The sequence below is a fragment of the Haliaeetus leucocephalus genome, unplaced genomic scaffold (assembly GCF_000737465.1).
Source record: "Haliaeetus leucocephalus isolate CR32 unplaced genomic scaffold, Haliaeetus_leucocephalus-4.0 Scaffold162, whole genome shotgun sequence".
Classification (NCBI taxonomy): Eukaryota; Metazoa; Chordata; class Aves; order Accipitriformes; family Accipitridae; genus Haliaeetus; species Haliaeetus leucocephalus.
Window position 1 is genome coordinate 4,095,356 of NW_010972598.1, and position 21,343 is coordinate 4,116,698.

Below are 21,343 nucleotides of genomic sequence, written 5' to 3' on the forward strand. Positions count from 1 at the left end.
ACAATATGAAAAACCAAGCAATCATTTAATTGAAGTCAGAAACATGTTATTTATCATAATAAATATTATTAGAAAAATCACATTGTTTGAGTGTTTTCAGTGTATTTTATTCTTAAGCACATGGAAGGAGCTGGAAATGCAAAAATCTTGTTTAATTTGTATCCTAAATTTCTACACAGTGGAAATTCTTCTATACTAAAACAGGTTCGTGTTTCTTTTTATCTGAGTATTATTTTGAACTAAAACAACCCAAGTAACTCATAATATGTCTTACCTAGCAATTCATACAAAGAATTCAGAATAGATTTCCATGCTTCTCCAGCTTCCTTCCCAGCTACGTCTGCAAAATGAGCTGCACTGCTGTATACATTCAAGCGATCAATACATTCAAGAACAAGGTTGATCATACCCTAAAAATGGAAAGGCTCAGATTGTCAGAGAAAAAAAAAAAAGTATTGTTTAGGTGCAAACACATAAGATTTTCAGAAATCTAAGAAAACAAAACATGAAACAGAGGCTATGCAAAACACCAGAATATATACAAGGAGTTAGACAAGCGGAGTCAAACAAGCAATCCCTATGGAAGAGTGTTCCTTGACTGTGATAATAAAAATTTATCATTTAGGACAGTCAAAATAAAACAGAAAATAAACAGTATTCCAGACATAATTTTAGGCAAGTTTCTATTCTGGAACACACTTGGGCATCTGACTAAATATAGGCAACTATCACGACCAAGAATAACAGACAATGTTAAACAAAATATTTAAAGCATGCTTATTAAACCAAAACATACTTCTGCATCAAGAGATTAAACTATAACAGAAGAAACTAAATATTCAGATTACACATAAGGAGTAAATTATGGTTAGCATTCAAGGCACAAGGTCATATTAATATCTAAGTTTTTTAAAAAAGGAAAAGGAAGTAAGGTCTTGAATGTATTTCCTTAAATATACAGGAAAATCAACAGATTTAAAGAGATTATAAATGTAGCAAATAGTTTGACTCTTACAGGACAAAAAAACCACTGCAAACCATACTCCAGATTAGACATCAATGCTACAGACACTGTGAAAGAACACTTGCAGACAACGTGGTGGAAAATCAGGAGTAAAACTGAGAGAAGTACCTCTTCCTGGAAGAGGTTCTGGCGATTCTTCAATGCTCGGAGCCTGTTTTGTTTGTCTTCATGCTCCAAATGTTCATCAGGGGGGTGAAAGTATCCAATCAGGTCCTGAAGGCTCAGACTGACTGACTCAATAGGCAAATCGACGGTGGAAAACTTCGCTTTCTTGCTGAGAGCATCAAGGCCCCTACAAGAAGACACAAAGTCTCCTGGGTATTGGAAATTAATTTATTTTATCATTTCAACTCTTTATTGGTTTAAAAGCACTTTGTTTGGATGCCAAAGCTCAATTAATTTTCTGACAGCTACGTAACTTCTCAAAAATTATGTATGTCTGCCCCATTCTCCACTTAATCATGCACCCCTCCCTTCCCAAACATAAACTAGAAGCATCAAAAATTTGTTTCTCTTAGTTTTTTTTAAATCCAGAAAACACATTTTAATATTCTACCTACGCATTTAGCAGTACCAAAGGCAGATCAAAAGATGAAGAGAAGTTATTGCAAACCTGTTCACAGCATCATGAGGCTGGACTGGACAGAAGTCAAAGAACCAGTCCTATGGTGCTGGAGAGGGCCCAGCTAGTCCGTACGGGCTCTCAGGCATGTCTCTTACCTGTTCTTAAGCCACTCAGTGCTGGAAGATGCAGCTCTTCCACACACTCTGTCCCACCACTTCATTAACCTTTTTGTTTCCCTGATACACAATTCAAGCTCAGCCTTGCTGTAGCCTATGACCATTGTCTCCTAGAAGTGGAGGGCAGACTGTTCTCATCCATGTTGCACCCACCCCTTGCTTAGCCGAATCCCCAACAGCGCTGTGCTTTCCAGACCCCTGATAGACCTTTCTCCTCCATTTAACCTCATCTTTCTTAAAATGCGGTTGTTGCAGCGGAGACCTCACCAGCTCCACGCAGCAAATGGAAGGCGAGGGCTTTCCCTTGCACCTCCCCGGCTCCCCTCAGGAAGGCAGTGGCGGGCAGGGGGGCTGCCCCAGCCGGGGGCTGCAGGAGGCCCGCCAGAACCTTCTGGAAGGAGCAGGAGGGGCCATGCGGGGCAAAGAAACCAGGGGTGCTGAGGGCCTGCGAACACAGCACCCATCCTCAGGGAGGAGAGAAAGATCCGGAGGATCCTTAAACTCTGCAGGAGCCAGCCAGGACCCTGAAGCGCTGGGTGAGGAGCAGCCCTGACAGGAAAGGCCCACCCTGGTGGCACGCAGTGGGGGAGAGCAGGAGGAGGGAGCTTATTTGACATTCATGATTTCTCTTTTGACTCATTCTCAATTCTGCCATTGTAAAAAGGTTTTTTTTGCTAGCGTAGTTTTGAGTAAAAGCCAGCTATGTAGCAAAGAGGTCCCTTCCATTTTCACCGGCGCTCCATTTATGTTGACCTAAAGACCACCGAGTTTCAGCTGGCAGAGGAGCCTGCCATGTCTCGAGAGGCACCCCCCCAGCCCCGTGCTCTTCTCCTTCTTTTCTTTCGTTAGAGGCACCAAAGGCCCCCGGCAACCTGACCCACGACTGCCCTCGGCAGTCCTCTCTCCTGAGCTGCACAGCACCCTGCTTGCTCCCAGGATTCCTCTCCAGGCCATGACATGGAGTAGAAGCCCCATTTTATACTCTGCTTTTTGCTGGATTAAGACAACACTGATAAGTATTGGGCGGGGGTGGGGGGTGGGCAGGAGGGAGGCAGTAGTGATAGTTGTTTGGTTGATTGTTTTGGGGTTTTTTGGGTTTTTTCAGCTGGTGTGTCACTCTGTTTTCATCTCAACTGGTAAACTACAGCTGGAAAACTTCTAATTCAGGAAACATTATGAATTCAGTAGGCATATTTACTGCTGAAGAATAAAAATCTCTTAGAATAAATCATGCAATGTTTCAAAAAGATAGCTACAAAGTTATCTTTAAAACTTAATTTTTATTGTGAGCACGTTATCTGAAGTGCAATTTTTCTACTGACTTCGTGGGAAAGAACTGGGGCACACACTCAGGAGAATAATTTTGATCCTCTCCAATTCAGCTTTTTCTTCTTGCAGTAACATCCTGCCAAACCTAAATTGTTATACACTACCTTGGACTGCCTGTGCACTCCACAAAAATCTCCACTGTAATTTAGCAGTACCTTGATCTGTGAAACCTTATAATTAAATTACCTTTCTCTGTCCTTATCTTTTATGGCATTCTTAGAAGCTTCTAAGAAAATGTATTATTTACAAAGTCACCTAGGGCTTGCATTTCTTTTGTATTTTAAATGTCATACAGTACACAATTCTCCTGGCAGGTGTTTTTCTCTGTTGTTATTTAAGTATCTGGGTAAATGTTTTTCAACAAATTGACATGTCTACCTCTTCGGCTGTGCACTGATTTAGAACATGGTTGCTTCAGGTCACCATATCCCACATTGTCTTCTCTTGTGACAAATGAGTTCATATGAAATTCTTATCATTCCATATAGTCTTACTGCATATCATCCTTTTTCTAATGCCAGCTGCACTGACAAGAGAGGCCTTTCATCAATTACTGAAGTCATAAACATTTGAGAATTAGCATTTTATCAGTGTTATGTAGGAGAACATTTGGAGTAGGAAGATAAATGCAAATTGCATGAATCTGGCAGTATTTTTAAATGGCTAAAATACTACAAAATAAAACATTTTATACGTTGCAAAATATTAAAGAAATTAGTAGCGTTAAAAGGGACCAAATAAGGAAAGTGTAATGGGTGGGTAGAAAGAAGGTGTAATTTCATACTTTTAAGAAAAACTTCTTCTTGAGACTATGAACTTCTCCAGTGTATTTGTGTCTTGTACAAGTTTGTAGTTATACAGTTATCTCCTTCTTCCAGGTTTTTCAAGGAAGAGCGCTTTTAAAAACCATACTTAGAAAAGAAAGAGCTAAGTGATGCACCACATGACTTAGAGAAAATTTTGGCAAGGAAAAAAATCTCTCTTTTGTGGTTTGTTTGCATTTTCAGTATGTTTATGCATTCAAATCAAGGTTGAACAATGAAGTAATATTAGAAAATAGAGAAAAGAAACTGACCAATACCTCTTAAAGTACATCTCTGTTAATAACACATAAAGAATTGGCATAAACTCTGGTTTGAGAAGTATTCATCTGTTTTTTCTGAGGGCTACATTGTTCACTGTTTTAATAGTCACTTTGAGTAAAATAAAAGAGGAAAAAAAAAGAAAAAGGATGAAGAGATCATTTTAAAAGCACACCTTATAAACCTGTTGAAAAGGAAGACCGTACTGCGGATGACACGTGCTGTTCGGGATTCTTCATTCTGAGATCTGGACAATGTTAAACCATCATCCATGTGACCTTCATGGTGCATTATTGCCTGCAAGACAAGAATGAAAAGCAGTCACTGCAAAACTAAACATTATTCACAAATAGGAAGTATGAAAACTCACATAGTAAGGCAGCCTAGGAAATGATGAAGTCACATTAAAAAAAAAGAATTTAATTAAAAACAGATAATCCCATGTTTTACTTCCTTGTGTCCAAGGACACACTTGTACTGAGTCAGCAGGTTCAGTGCCATAATAATCTCCAAGTCACAGCTCCTGTAAACAATATACTTTATTAAAAAAAATTTAAAAATCAAAAGTCTAAGGGGTTTTGTTTGTTGCTTGTTTTTGTCAACCTTATAAATAGTTCCCTTACACAGCAACAGATCCCTAAAGTACAGACAAGGTCAAAACAAGTATACTTTACTGGTCCTGATTTCCAAGAATGTTACTGGCCGCCTTTTCTGACTATTTTAGGTAATTTTTTTTTTCATACACACACAAATGTATACACACACAAACTATTTATATTACTTACATTATTACATTATTCAATAATTTATCTTATTTTGAATTATTTTTAGAATTAAGTATTACAATTATTATAAATATTAATTATATTAGTATTATAATCACTAAAATTTTACATGTAAATAGTTTCCTAAATATGTATTATTTTTATATAAAATATTTAGAGAATATATATGTGTGTGTATATATACACATATATGATACAGACAAATTTTATATACATATAGAAATTTATAAGGCATGACCTTCCAAATATATCAGATGTTGCTCTAGATTTGTAGTTCTGGCATGTAAAACAGTCATAGAAATTACTACAGTATGGATAAACATCACATTTTATTTTATTTTATTTTTTAAAAGAAGGATAAAACATTTTTTCCTTGCTGAGAAATAATTTCCTGCAAGGTTATATACATTTACAGTAAACACTAACACAATTTTAACTTCTGGAAGATGTGTTAATTGTAAAAGAATCTTTTTCCCACTTTATTATGCCGAGCTAGCATTGTGCTTGGCCATGGTTACTCTTTAAAAGAAATCCCTCAGGGCTCAAGACTTAAACTTTCCAGCGCAAAAGGTAATACGCTCATGTGGAAAGAAAAGACTTCAAACTAAAAGCCTCCTTTTACACAGCACATTGAAGAAGGAATTTCAGCATATTCTACAGCTATTACTAATATTTTAGTTTGACATCAAGTCTATCCAGATTTATCAATGTTTGTGGGTTAATGTCTACAGGCTAACATGTGCACTTTGGCTTTTAGTTTAAGAACTCAGTACATCACATAACTTTTCAATATGTGACTGAAAAAAACAGCCTTTCACAATGAAACAAAGACATGCTTAAAATATTTGAAACTCAGAAATTAGCACTCTCCTGTAGTTCCCTTCATCCCCCCCCGCCATCGGACTGTGACTGAATGAAATGCATTGAAATGCATTCCTATTTACAGTCTTACCTTCCGCTGCACAGAACCCATTCGTACAGACTTTGCATCAGCAGACTGGTACGTGAGCCATAATCCTGTATCTACATGTTGTATGAAGCATATTGAATCCCCATATTTTATTTCAGGTGCTCCCATTCCATCCACTTCTTTTCTTGTCCCTGTGTCCAACTTTTCCTGAAGAAAAAGAAAAAAAATGTATACAAGAACAAGAACCAACATGTTAATATTTGCATAAAATATTGAGTACTAGGCAATTGTCCAGAACAGGACCTAAAAGAATATTTGAAATCCTTCTTTAATGAAATGATTAAAAAATGGTGAAAGTGGAATTTCTAGTTAAATATTTGTGGAAAAGATGGAGAGAGGGATCCCATCCATACAAAAACCTAGCTTATTACACTAGGAAAGCTGGGTGTATCCATTTTACCTGCCTAGGAAAGAACTGGGATCATAATAGACAGTACATGTCATTATTGAAACATAAAAGCTTACAAAGCAACACCAAATACATTGAATCCCCTAGCTGAACCAGGCATTCACCTCCAGAAGCTTTTTCTTGGGGATTTGGGGTTTTTTTCCCAGTCTGGAAAAGGTGAGCACCTCCTTACAATGTATTTCCAACTGTCACAGAGAGATGGCCTTCAACCAGTCACTGTCCATAACTGCCTGACAATAGGCTCAGTATTTCCTGAGAAAATAAATCCATTTCTGTGTGACTGGCCTGTTGACATACTGTAAAAGAAGAATGGCATGACCGTGCTTCAGTCCAGCTGGTGTCCTGTACAGACAGCAGTAATTACAGGAGAGGACATTTAATATCCCAAACAATACTGTAGTTTGTGACTATAATTTGAGGTGTTCTCCAATATCTAGCTCTTCTAAGAACCAACTCCTTCCCCACAGACATCAGTTTATAAGACAAACAGCCTATGCATCCTGCTTCATGGCAGAGCATCCATTTAAAGTCTCTCCAAAAGCATATGGTTCAACTGATCAATATACCTTTTGTCTGCCTGCACTAGTTGTTAAATCCAAAGGTAAGTATGGAAAAAACATGTTACAAAGGATCAGTATATATCTCATTAACTGTAGGAAGGATGTTAATGTCTTTACGCCCAAAACTTCTCAGGGGACTTTGACCTTCTTCATGGCAAGTTAGATCTGCCTGTTCCTGAGGCTATCGCCACTAGCTCCATTTTAGGCAAAAATCTTCTCCACCGAGAGTAACCAAAACCACTTTGACTCTTTAGTTCTGATCCATGTGATCAAGTTATTGACATAGAAACTATTCATCATTCTTCCGGGAGGAGAGGGAATACATCACAATTGTTGAAGCAGTTGAAGCTGAGACTACTGCAACGCTGCAGTTGCGGTGTTGCTCTCCCGTTCACAGCTTCAGCAGTGCAGGCAGGTTCACTGGTGCAGTAACTCCCTGTGTTCTGCTTCTGTATATGCTCACACATGTCCACATAAGAAGCTGTTTAATTTTCACCACTGATTAAAAAAATCATCTGTGCAAATTCCAGGCCTGTTCTAGGCCATACATTCAGGGTGCAAGATGATCCCCTCAACCAAATACAGCTTCAACCTTCTCTGCTTCTCCTGAGCAGCAGCAGAGGACAAGCCACTTCCTTCAGTTCCTCAGAGTAATGTTACAAACAATGAGACAAAAAGTTCTAAATGTACTATTCCACTACAACCAGAAAAGGTTAGGAGAATGATTACACCATACACATGTGCCTTGACAATTTGGGGAGACAGCTTCACACTGAAAGATGACAAAGACTGCATTTTTGAAATGAACAAAAAACAATCTCTAATTTATTAAAGGATTTTTTAAAGTATTTATTAATTATTAAGTAATTATTATTAAGTAATTTTTATTAAGTAATTAATTATTAATTAATTATTAAGTAAAGGGAGATGTCATATAACTAGATTTTCACCCTACAATTATGAATGCATTTTGAAGCAGTTAAAAAAGCAAACCTTCAGCTGAAATTCTTATTATGACTTTTCATAACATTAAGCTTCCAGATATAATATACTCATCAATTCACATTATTAAACTGTTTCTGGATACAGATGTTAATTTCACTATCTTGTAAATGCCCAATTCCTTAAGTGCTGACATTCTTATTAAAATCTTGTCCATTGATAGATGGTAATAACTGATTTATTAATACATCTGATGCCAATTACTGAGTTATTGTGTGCTTCTGTTTCATTATTGATTCACTATTTTGTTCATATCATTTCTCTAAATGTTGTATTCAATTCCTTCAAAACCGAGCACAAATAACCTGAATGTAATAACAGTTGGAAATTGAAAAGCTACTTATAATAGGACATTGCACACAAATGATGATAGAAGAAAAAATAAATTAGGTCCTGCTAGCATATGAAGAAATGACAGCCTGATTTCAAGCTCCAGCCTTTTGAGTTATCTTCATAACTAGAAGGTAGTGTGAACCTATATGAACATACTGTACTTCCACATTGTAAGATTTTCTTTTTTTCCCCAAGTCTTCCTCCTCGCGACTAATTTCTTAAGATATGAAAATATGAATTCACAAATGTTCTCATAAAGCACTGTCAATAACATGAGGGATTATTAATTTAAAATATTATTCTGTACTTTTTTTAAAATCTATTGACTGTAACAGAAATTGAAGGGGTTTGATATTGAAATCTTCATACCAATTAGAATTAACGTTAAATTTACTTAGCATTAAAACTGCAGTGCCAACAATTTGCCAAACAAAATCACCAACCTCACCTATGTAAGTACACTGACAACTCTGTGTGTAGGTTTAGAGCCCAGACTGAATTCAATCACATTCAGTTGAGCTCTTTCCTACAAAATAAACATAGCAGCCAGGAAAAGAAAACAGTACAAGTTGTATTAAATATAGGAGAGAAATGGAAAGCTAGGGGATCGTGTGAGAGCAGCCGGTATTAGAGCATTCATTTGGGAGCTTCAAGACATTGAGCTTTTTTGGGGAGTGAACAGGAACCACAAATTGTTTATAAAGGGGAAGATTTGAATGGAGTGCTGGATTCATGCCAATAAACAGCAGGTAGTTGAGAAAGTACATACAATGAATCAATCTCATTATCAACTGTAAAATAGTTCATCAGTGAAAATCAGGATCTGAAAACCATCAAAAATCACCATGTCACTGTTTAGTAATTGCATTTTAGTACGACATTATGTGATGCAAGTTTCCAGCCCACTACCCTTACCATAACCTGTCATTACATAACCATCTGCTAATTCTTCCTCCAGCATATTCACAAAGAAAACCTTCAGTTTTATCTGCAGTCTAGGCCCATTCTCAGACCATCAACTTTTTCTAAACAAAGATCAAAAATCTTCATTCATTACACCGGAACAAAAAGAAACAATTGGTTTTTGCAAGTCTGTAAACCACCTCAGTAATGGAAAGCACCGAGAATGAGAATGCACTGGAAACAAACAGGTTTACTGAACAAAATTTCCAGAAGGATGTGCTCTTTATAAACCGTTTTTACTCCATGCATACAAAAATTCAAGCCAATCTTCCCACATTTGTTGTGGGCTAAATGGACAAAATAATATTAAATGGTTTTATCTTAATATTGAAAAAAATTATTCTATGAAGCCTTGCCTTAAATGTGTTATTTCACTCTAATGTTCCTGTTTAATTCCTCATAGCATTCCAAAATGGATTCCCATGATTAAGGTCTGTCCTTTCAATTTTATCTCTTGCCATCTGACCCAACCTATACCTTCTGTGGCACACTTTCAGGATTGACATTCTAGCAGATCTCACTGACTGGAAGAAGCTAATTCATGACTGCTCTTTAAGCTGACATTACTATATTTCCTATGAAATTTTATTAAGAAAGAGGTGAAGATATAAAAATACAGGCCATAAAATTTTATTAAAATTGATGTATTTCCATCCACTGGAAAAGACTGTGGACAGGAAAAGCAGACTGTACAGAATGCACAAACATTTCTAAATTAGTAAAATTACCTTATTTCAGTGGAAAAGTGATATTAACCTAACGCTTTTTATCAAAAAGAATCAATATTTAAAAAATACAAGAGAAAAAAAAAAACACAGAACTTAATCACTACAAACTCAATTCTATTAAAGAGCCATATGTTTGGGGAATAAATTGTAGATATCTGTGGACATCCTGTGCTGAAGTGAGACTGAAAGAGAGAAAAAAGGAATTTTCTGAATTTCAGATACTTGAAAGCCTAATATAATTCTCATTTAATGATAATTATTAGGGTAATATATAATAACGAGAGCATAAAGCCCAATTCCCAGAAAAAAAATGAAGAGACTGTTAGCTCTTCAGAATATCCATATCTTCTGAGTGCTGTTAGGCTTGTGATGTTTTTAAGCTTTCAGATTTCTTTATTTTGCCGAGATATTTAAAAAAATTTAACACATAAGAAGATTCTGATCTAATTTTTCAACTTCTGTACCAGAATATTGTGGTTTGGAGGGGGAAAAAAAAAAAGTACATATGTGTGTGTGTTACTTTGAGCATCTGAGAAAAGTATTCTGGTTCATATAAGACATCTTACAAAAAACCTTCAGCTTTTTGGTTCTCTTCCACTTATTTTTTAAATGCAGTACTGGCAAGCTAATGTGTTTAAAATGATGAGTAAGGCCCTTGCAAAAAATAAGGTTAAAAACAAAAATAAATATTGAGCATTTACATTTGCAGCTGAATCTTCAGATTTACAGGATACACATTTTCAGTATTTTCTCTACAAACATGAAAACTGCCTTGCATTTGGAAATTGAAATTATCATCTACCCACATGCCTGAAGGAACTGAGTCTTTAACACTGCAAATAAGGGTATTCTTCCCCTATATCTGGTTTTGCCTATTTAGAGCTAACTTATCCATAGCACAACAAATAGGATCTTCATAATTCTTCCTTCACTACCTAAAAAGTAGTGGAAGGAAGAATTATGACTGTGGCAAAAAAAGGACTGAAATTGCTATAAGAAAGATCTAGCCACTTGATACACTCCCAACTATTAATGCTCTGTATTCACAGAAGATTAGGGGCTGCCTCTTATCCAGGAATAATTATTTTGGGCTAACTACATGCAACAACACAAGTGAAAGGTTGGATGATTTGTCCATACGTGCTCAGAGGGAAAGAGACCCCTAAAGTTGCCTACTTTCTCTACAGAAGCCTTTCTACGACTGCTATAATTTTGAAATATTTATTTAACACTCTTTTCCAGAGAGGGAAGGCACCTAAAATTTTTAATGCCTGTATCCTAATAAAGTGAAACATGACACTCCTTTAAGAAGTCCTAAGCAGGAGACTGGATTCATTCTCAGCAATGAAGAGCAAACCATATATTCCTCCCCTGTGGCATCTCCATAATTCCTTCCAAGTAAGTCTTTAGTTAAAATGAATGTCGATATACACAAAATTAACATCAAATATGATCTTCCAAACTTCCAATTTCTTTGAAAATCCGTATTTAAATATCAGCAAGGTTATAGCTGGCACATGTCATAGACCCCTCTTAAAATACTCTCATGTTACATAAAGAATTGATTACCATAACATGTTTCTACATGCCCCAAAGCCTTTTATCTCTGCTCTGGTCAGCATAGAATAGGTTTGGTCACTTAACAACAACTAAATCAAAAAATGTTAACTTTTTATTTTGAACACGGCAGAACAAAACCACTTAAAAATATACATCCTCAGAATATTTCCAAATAACACTTCCAAATTCAGGTAGAAAAAAAAACAAATGAAGAAAGTTCAAATACAACATTGTCTAATCTCCAAATCACATGTGCATATGCTACTTAGAAAATAGAGTTGAACCACCTTCTCCATATCAACAAATTATACTCTCTGTATTGCTAACTATTCTTGCCTTCACGTAACACATAGAGCGCAGTATATTGTTCCACTCATTTTGGAGTAACCCCTGCCGAAGACTCCATCTTGAGAATCAGTGAATGAATTATTTTATCCCTCTTGCTTCCAAGGAGAATAACTGTTGAGATCTATAGTAACTGCAACAGGAATTCCCCAATATAGTTGCACTGCATTGTCCTAAAATACTTAAGTATTTCTATGGCTTTTCTAGCTGGTTTAAAAAAAAAAAACATTGTCTGGGCCTCAAAACAATCACCTGAACTAAGTCTTTGTTATCAGAGTGCAAAAGTCAAACATATACCTGCTTTCAGGTATATATTCATTTATCACCTTCCCAAGCAGACAAATAATTAAAAATACATAAAGTAAATGCTACAAATAAGTTACTGAATAACTCCGTTTATTATTACTACAGATTTTGGATGATAAATTTTTAAGAAAACAACATTAGTGTTGGAAAATTTTCAGCAACATCATGCTGCAGGTGAAAAGTATGAGAAATCAAAGGACATTAAAAAACTTAATCATAGTGTTATTTTAAACTGTTTACCCACTACACAAAATATGGTTCTGATTTTGAAATGCTTATTGAAGGTGTCAAATGAAAATTCAAACTATGGTAACTTTAAATTAGACTACAATAAAGCATCTGATGAAAGAAATCCTGATTTTCCAATTTAATTTAAATAACCCATAATACTATAAATTTTACCTATGTCAGCCAACAGAGATAAGAAGCGAAGTACCGGGGAAGTTCATCAGAAAAAACAAATAAGAAACGAGGAAACTGTTCAAAAGTGGGCAAGCAGCAAAAAATAAATAAATAAATAAATAAACCCCACAAACAAACAGCCAGGTAGCATTACCCAAAAGAAGTATGATAAAAGAAGCTTTCTAGATATTATTTATACTGAGTTTGGGGGTTTTTTTAATCGGTGAAAAGGTAGAAGGCTCCAATAATTCATGCAGTAGGAAATATCTAAATCTTGCTTACTAAAGAGATTGGAATTACTACTAGTTATACTAATGCTGCACTGATTCCATACCTTGGAGGACCGAAAACAGAATGCCGTAGATTTTACATCTGCTTTCTCTTTGTCTGTAAGAAGAAGACTCTTGTCATCCAGGAGACTTAAATATTTTCCTGTTGTTATATGTCTTAGTCTGAATGGCTGTCCCCATCTGATGTGGCTGCCACTCCACCTAGGAAAGTTCAAAGGAAACGTTTTTGTTTTTTTTAAAATAAAACATAGATTTTTACTACTGGCAAAAATATTTTAAAGTACATTATATTGCCAACTAGTTGGTAAAAGGGTAAAATGCTAAATGTTGGATTACCAGTAAGAAAATGGCTACTTTGTGGTTACCTCCTATAAAACCATTCTAATAAATAATCTTAACCTCTTCCTTTACACATGCTGCCTTAGTTCAGACTGAATTCTTCTTGAGAGAAGATATAGACCGCCCACAGAAAAGGAGGCTTACGCCGTACACAAATGCCTAGATCTGCCAGGTCCTTCTCCAACATTTCATCTACCAGCAGCCGGGTTTGTTGGCTCTCCCAGAGCACTCTACTTTCAGCAGTCAGCACACTTTAGGTACACTTTAAATAGTGTGCAAAAAATAAAATAGCCAAGTAAATAAATAAATAAATAAAACCCCTCCTAAAATAAGTTTTAGAGATTATTAAGCAAAGAAAGGCTGGCCCAGATTCTTCATATTCTATAGGAGGAAATGAAGGAAGAAAGGCAAAGATTTTCTATCTAAGCTCCCTAAGAACTTCTCAAGTTGAAATATAGGCTGCAGGTTTCTAACTTCTTGCCTTAAACTGAAAAGTCAGCTCTTCTGTTCTTCCTGATTAACTCCTGAAGATAAGCTTCTGTAGGGGTTACTAAGGAGGATGTATTTCACAAAGCCTTTTCAGAAGGCTTCTTGAATATTCCGTAGACTGGAAAATTGCCACAGGATGTTTTCCTGGACCTTCACAAAACTTTCTTCAGTCTTACATCTTCAAAAGTTTACACTTTAGATGTATGTGCACACTGCTTTTTGGAGAGGAAATCATATATTTATTTTGTGTTTGCAAAATGCCCATCATAATAGGGTTATGACACACTGCCAAGGTTCTGATGTGCTTCCACAAATACTAGTAATTCCCTATGCTTACTCTGGCTTCCAGTAGCTTAAAATTATCAACAGATGTTCACTTAATATCAACAAAAAATACAAACACATCCTTATGAACTTAACCTGATTATAAACTTACTCCCACATCAGAATTTTTTATTTGTTTTGGGTTTGTATGGCAAGGGTTTGGTAGCCACACAAACCCAATACAGTATTACTGTATCTTCTCACTTGCATTTAAAGTAATTCCAGGTCCAGCATTTAAAAACATAAAAAGTTTTTATGCAAATGTTTTGTATATATTCATGTACCAGTCTGAAAATCCCTTAAATTAGCACTTACGCAGGTTTAAGTCATTTTCGTTTTCCTTGACACATACATGTAGCAGATTAAAGCACTTCTACCTAATCAATATAAATATCCATTTGTTTAAGCTTGTCTTCTTAAGAGTTGGCCATACTGTACACAGAGTATGCCAAACTGATTTGGCAGACATTTTTAAAGTGCCGGAGTTTTTAAAATGCAAGAGCAATACCTGGCTTCTATTTTGTAACAGGATTTATTACACTTCACTAATTAAACTTCTAAACCTTTTTAGTTACTGGTTTTAAAGAGGCCAAAAGAATGAAAAGGTTTTCCCCTCAACTGTTTTCTTTTGTAAACTAAATAGTCTCTTCTGTTTAATTCGAGGGGAAAGGACTTTGGGGAGGAAGGAAATATGGAAGCTTTGTATCTCAGACATGCATTTCTTTTTTTCTGTTCAGCAAAATCAGTATACTCCACAAAAGCACATCTATGTATCAGTGTTCTAGCACAACTTCTGCTTCTCAGTTAAGTAAAATGTCAGGTCATGAATCTCAGCTACTGTATTCCTGGGTCTGGTAAAACACATCAGCTCTGCACCTTTCATATTATAGGACATGCTGGGGACCTGCCTTTTCCCTAGTTTGATTCAATTTTCTCTTGGACCCAGTAGCTATGGACCTTAAGAAAAAGAAAATAATAAATGTAGTGCAATTGAGCCATGCCCCTAGTTCATGCCTGCAGGATAGGAAAAAGGACAATTCACGTTCACTTACAAGAAAGGCCTTTTGAGCAGAAAGTACCTTGTGAAGCCATTTCTGACTACTAAAAATTCTTTTCTGCAATGTGAGAATACAATCCCTGTCACCTTTTGGGAAAGGAAGCAATGCTGAGCAATAGTATGTGGCATCCCATGGCAGGGCATCCCAACAGGCAGTCTGCATGTGCAGGCAATTTTTGTGAGAGTTCTCCCCTAATGAGGAGAGTTCAGAAACAATGATTCCTTCAAAATCATATAAAATTAACAGAATTAATATTATCTGCAGTCATTCTGGGAAGGACTAGAACTGATGGAGGACTTCAGGCATGCAAATACTAAATTACAAATTGAAGCATTTGCATGAATAGTAATATGCCTGCATTCAGCAATTAATGTACATAGCTATTACAGTATCATACAGGATAAACAGGGAGGGTGAAGGACTTCTAGGAGAGAGTGTTGTTCTTGGGATTTTATTTGGGGTTTTTTTCTTGGTAAGAAAGTCATGTTCCTTAAGAAGAAAGATTACTGTTGCCTTTGCTTCGTTGTTTTGACAGTTCTTACAATTTCTTGCAGTCATGTATGTTCAAATGTTTACACTTCAAAAGTTTGTACACAATGCCTGTCAAAGTGAGATATATGACAGCTGTAACGGAAACCTGTAATTTCTCAAATCCCCACGTTGCTCCAGTACCACTGCTTATTAGGGAAGTACATGCAATGAGGAAAATAAAAAGCCAGAGATCCTTCCACAGTTTCATCGTTGTCACTTAAGCACTCTCAAGGTCAACTTTAGTCCAAAGCAAAAATCTTATTGCCCTACCAATGACATTTAACATCATCCTATTAAATAAAATGCACACAAAGAAAACAGCATCATTAGAATGTAACCTTTCGCTAAGCTGCCCTGATTTAATCTCTAAAAAGCAATAATTCATTAGTCATTAGAAATTTTATCACAAGTACATATTGTAATACAATTTAAGTGCAATTTTACAGTGCAATTGCCTTAACAAACAAGGCACAATTCTTACTATCATTCCAACACTTCCAACAATGCAAGGTAGCATTTTTGCCTGTAAATTTTTGCCTTTAAAGACTTCCAAATGGCTTAAACAAGTTAGGGGGTGGCACACAAATCATTATTTTTAAGGCAAAGAGTTTTTCATGAAAGTGACATAGAGCACTTTTCGAAGATTATTTTAGCATTATCAGTCTGGTTTTATAGTTATCAATCCGATTTTACAGGAACACTCTTACTATACAAAAAGCGCCCTGCCAAATGGACTTCTCTTTCTGAGAGATTTTACTTACGCAACTCTTAGAGTCTCTAGTCGCCAAAGGGAACGAGCATGAATTGACACAGCACCGCCTTCATAATGGACAGTTCTGAAAATCAAGCAAAGGCACAGACTAACTGCTCAGCTCTCTTGGAAGAATTCATCATATTCGTTTGTTCATTTAACTGCATCTCGTAATTATTGCAACTGTCAGATTCAAAGGTTATCAGATTCAAAACCAGCTCTTATCAACTAAGAGCTTCAGACTTAGTTACTCAAATTTTGTTTTAATTGTCTTTAGCATCCATTATTGTGATATTCACAACAACAAGATTTATACAGTGTTTGCTCATACCTCTTTCTTAGTGTTTTAAGGATAGAGAATCCAGGAGAAAAAAAATTTTAAAAAAATCAATAGCCTGAATTACAGTATTTCTAGATGCTAACAAAAAACAAATATCAAATTATGATAAAGATTTGTGGTCACTGCATACATCTCACAAGTCAGCTAATTTTTTCTCAGAGCTTATACTATTAAAATAACTATGCAACTTATTACATTGAATTATGAAAATTCACTTATTTGGCACTGTATTTTATTATCATAGCACCTGAAGTTTCACAACCACACTGATACACTCTTAACACATCTCAGATGTTAACAGCTTTCTATTTCCAAATTTTAATATGTAAAGACTCCTCTAGTTCCTGCATATATCCAGAAATCTAAGTGCTTCCAAAAAACAGTCAATTAAGCCTAAAAAAAGGTTGGGAGGTTTTTTTCTCCATTATTCTACATACAGATAAGTGACCTATATTGGATCCAAGAAATTATTTAGATTTATGGTCACCAAAAGCCCCGAGTAGATAACCTGGCTTCTTTTCAAAGTAAACACTGAGAATGTGGTGAGTATTAAGCACTGCCACTCTAGATTTAGGCAGCCGTTCTTTGGACTGCTTCCTGCCTGCACCTTTATTTCTGCCCTAAGACATTGCCAGAATTTAAAAACCTAGGCCTTTCCTTTGGGAAAATGAATAAAGGAGTCACTTATGCAAAGGGGTGCTGTCACTACGCTTATCAGATCAAGTATGTCAGGGAACACTGCCAAAGAATGACCTAGTTGCATGGATCCTGGAAGAGCTTACGAATTGAGTAAATGTTGTGATCTTCAGCCAAGATCAGGCACTGCCAAAAATAGCCAGAGGCATAACTTTAGGGGATATTAATATTGGAATTGTAGGCATTTCCCATTGTTTGTTAGAAGCAATTTTTTGAGGACCACAGGTTTGGAATCAGGTACCTAGTACCTACTAGGCTTTAGCTTCCAAAGTCCTCCTGTGGATATAATACAGAGGAACTGCATGCTTAGCACAGAGGAAAACCCAGCATTGAAAGAGATGGTTCAAAACCAAAAGAAATAGTGAGTTAGAATATAATTCTCAGTACTGTTAACAATAGATGAAACTACAGATGTGCTAAAATTCATCTTGGAATATGCTAAAAAGCATTGCCATGGTTTAATCCCAGCCAGCAACTAAGCACCACTCAGCTGCTCTCTCACTCCCCCCCACCCAGCGGAATGGGGAGGAGAATTGAAAAGAAGTAGTAAAACTCGGGGGTTGCGATAAGAACGGATTAATAACTAAAGTAAAATTAAATACAATAATAATAATAATAGTAATGAAAAGGAAGATAACAGGAAAAAAAAAAGAGAGAGAGAAAAAAAACAAACAAGAGAAGACAAGCGATGCACAATGCACTTGCTCATCACTCCCTGACCGGTGCCCAAGCAGTGATCTGCTCCTCCTGGCCAACTCCCCCCAGTTTATATACTGAGCATGATGTTCTATGGTATGGAATATCCCTGTGGCTAGTTCGGGTCAGCTGTCCTGGCCATGCTCCCTCCCAGCTTCTTGTGCACCTCCTTGCTGGCAGAGCATGGGGAACTGAAAAATCCTTAACTTCAGATAAGTGCTGCTTAGCAACAACTAAAACATCAGCATGTTATCAACATTATTCTCACACTAAATCCAAAACATACTGTACCAGCTACTAAGAAGAAAATTAACTCTATCCCAGCTGAAACCAGGACAAGTATTAAGGAAATAAACACTCCCAGACATTACAAAAGAATGAAGACAAATTATACAGGAGAAAAAAAGGGTAAAAGTATATTTTTTATATAATAGATATTATATATATCTATATAAAATAAATATTCCACACTACAATTACAGAACCACTCACACTGAATATTCATGACCCATGTATAAATAGAAACTCTGGCACATGCTCCATGTACCAAAAAGAAGTTATAGGTACATATATAAACCTGTGCAAAATCCTCCCCTTGTCCTTATATCCGGTATTTTCTCCACGTATTATCTTAGTCATTTGGTGCAATGGTTGTGGTACTAGGAGCAGCTGAGAAGTATTAGTAAGTCTTTCCTATCTCTCTCACAGAAAGGAATGAAATTCAGTCTTATTTTTTTATTGAAATCGACCTTCATTAGTACAGTAAAATGCAAATGCTAAACAAACTTGCATTCAGCTGCTTCTCTGTTCAGACACTGTCTCTTCTCTTCAGGCATTTGTTCAAATTTTTGTTCTGCAACTAATAGACTGGGTTTATGTTGTAACATCTAAACAATAACAGATCAAATGTCCCCCTGGTTGGTTGGGTTGGGTTGGGGGTGGGTTGTTTGTTTAGGGGGTTCAGGGGTGGGGGAATGTTTGGGGGCTTTTTTAAAAGTCAAAACATTCTGGTTACATCCTGGCTTATTTCAGTACGAACCTCACTGACAAAAATGCATTTGGAGCTCTTGCACTTGCATAATACAAAATCTAACAATTTTATTCAGCAGTTTTCAAGTCATTAAATATATGAAAAGTTAGGTCAAAGCAAAAGCTTAAATTAATCAGAATATTTCATTTTTAAGTTGGTACCTTGTTACTTTTCAGGGATGCAGTTCTTTCTCACAGTGGAAACCCAGAAGCTGTCACCAGTTTCTCAGACTGAGTACACTTTTGAAGGTAGCTTTGGATTACACGTAGCAGTTGGGTCAGTGTAATTTTAAACACATAAAAAACCCTCCCATTGTGAACTTAAAAGAATGGCTTCTAATGGGTGAAGTAGTTTTCTTTTATGTGACTGTCCATCCATTATTTCCTTTTTCTGTTCTTTCAAAGGGGAGCTATCAGTCTTGGATTGGTCATGTAAGATGAGAAAATTATGGTAAGAAAGAAATCCTAAATAAAAACGTGCAATTTGTTTACCAAAGGACATAAAAAGATCCTGGGATTGTCTCTTATTTCCATATGAATGAATGGATACAGTAGCAACAGAGGGACTGAAGGCATAAAGACAGTGATAGCACTTTAGGGACAAAAGTCAAAAAGGCAGCAGCAAACCCTCAGGAAAAGAGTAAGAGACAGCAGTCCGGAGGGGGACTGAGAAAGAGCTGGGGACTGGAGGGCTAGGGATCAAGGATCCCAACAGGGAAGCAAAAGAAGAAGCCCAGAGACTGGGGTCACAGATGGAGCAGCAAGACTTTTGTATGGGCAGGAAAAAAGGTATGTGCTACAAAAAACCAAGGTTGCACAAAGCACTGGAATAGGGTGTAAGCTCTTCTGTCTTTAGCTAGATATTGTCTTCTCTACAGAAAAGATGGCAAAGAAAAGGTGGCTTTGAATAAAAGATACCTCATCTTCATTGAAAGACAAGTCTCTTTGCCTTTACCATAAGAGTACGCATAATAACCATTGTCCCAGAGCAACTGAATAAATTCATAACTCAAACCATCTCATATGTTTTTATTCTAAGAAATCTAAAGTTCATTTTTAACTTCTTTTGTGAAAATAAATGTAGTAAACTGCTCTGAGATTGCTCACACCAGCTTCCTTAGTATTTGCTCTCTATAAAAAAGTTATTTGATAGGATGCACCTCATTTCTTTTTATATATTCTTGACAACAGTTCAGTGCTGAAAAAGAAGTATGACTTATAACATTTTAATCCTTCCTGAAACTCACACTGGTAAACCATATCAGATACTGGTATTACTAGGTCAATGAAACATTGCTAATAATGACGTATGAATAACCCACAAAAATTCTCTGACTATCAAAGAGTTACTACAGAGTTACACTGATAGGATAGAAAAAAATAAAATTTTGAGTTGCAAGGTGCACAGAAGATACACATTACTTCCCAAACAGTAGAGAAAACCTGCGCATTACAAAACCTTATTATGAAATTATAAGTAAATGCATGAGGAACGTACAAAAAGCAGCAGAAAAAGAGAGCACAACAAGAGCTATGATGAGTGTTAGTCTTCGCCTAGAAAGCTTGGGATACATTATATCTTCTGAGCCGTGCCCATAACACTACTTCTTGATGTTTTTTTTTCCTATTCTTTCCAAAGCACTTTATCTGCATATTTTACACTTATGGAATAAGGCCATTAACCACTTTTATTTCAGATGAAAATACCTATAAGGAATTCAGAACCTTTGAGAATTTCCAGTTCTTCTTTACTATAAACCTTGATCTAGTTAATTACTTGGTGCATGAAGTCATTTTTCGGCCGACCTATGCCCGTAAGTTACTTTACAACATCACCCTTTCCCTGACTCTGTCCTTAACCTCTCGAATTCCCCTTCACACCAGGAGTTGAGAGCTGGAACTCGCCGCCGGGTGTCCCTCCCAGCGCCGGGGCGGTGATCCCAGCACCACGGACAGCGCTGCGCCCGCCCCGCGCCCCCTCGCTCCTTCCCAGCGCCCTCCTCCAGTCTTCCCAGGTGGGATGCAGAGGCAAAGCCAGGGAAAACACACACACACACACACACAAAAAAAAAAAAAAAAAAAAAAAAAAAAAAAAAAAAAAAAAGAAGCAAGCTTGATGTCTGAATCTCTCGTCTCCAATTACGCTAATAGATTAATCACACAGGTTTAAAATAGACTACCACATATCAAACCCCCGGTGGAATCATTACTGAATTCATATTCTTATTAAGGTATTGTTGAGTGGAGAGAGGGCAATCATT

The 21,343-nt window shown here is 36.5% G+C and overlaps 1 protein-coding gene across 1 annotated transcript in view; it reads right to left on the bottom strand.

Annotated features, from left to right (window-relative positions):
* Positions 1–21,343, bottom strand: part of RYR2 (ryanodine receptor 2 (cardiac)) — a 342,788-nt gene that overhangs the window by 234,138 nt on the left and 87,307 nt on the right. Inside the window, exons 11-16 of the mRNA XM_010562945.1 lie at positions 16,332–16,406; positions 12,874–13,030; positions 5,914–6,078; positions 4,352–4,473; positions 1,133–1,316; positions 275–410 (exon numbers count right to left, since the gene is read on the bottom strand). Coding sequence (XP_010561247.1) covers positions 275–410; positions 1,133–1,316; positions 4,352–4,473; positions 5,914–6,078; positions 12,874–13,030; positions 16,332–16,406 — 839 coding nt within the window. The remainder of the gene's footprint in view (positions 1–274; positions 411–1,132; positions 1,317–4,351; positions 4,474–5,913; positions 6,079–12,873; positions 13,031–16,331; positions 16,407–21,343) is intronic.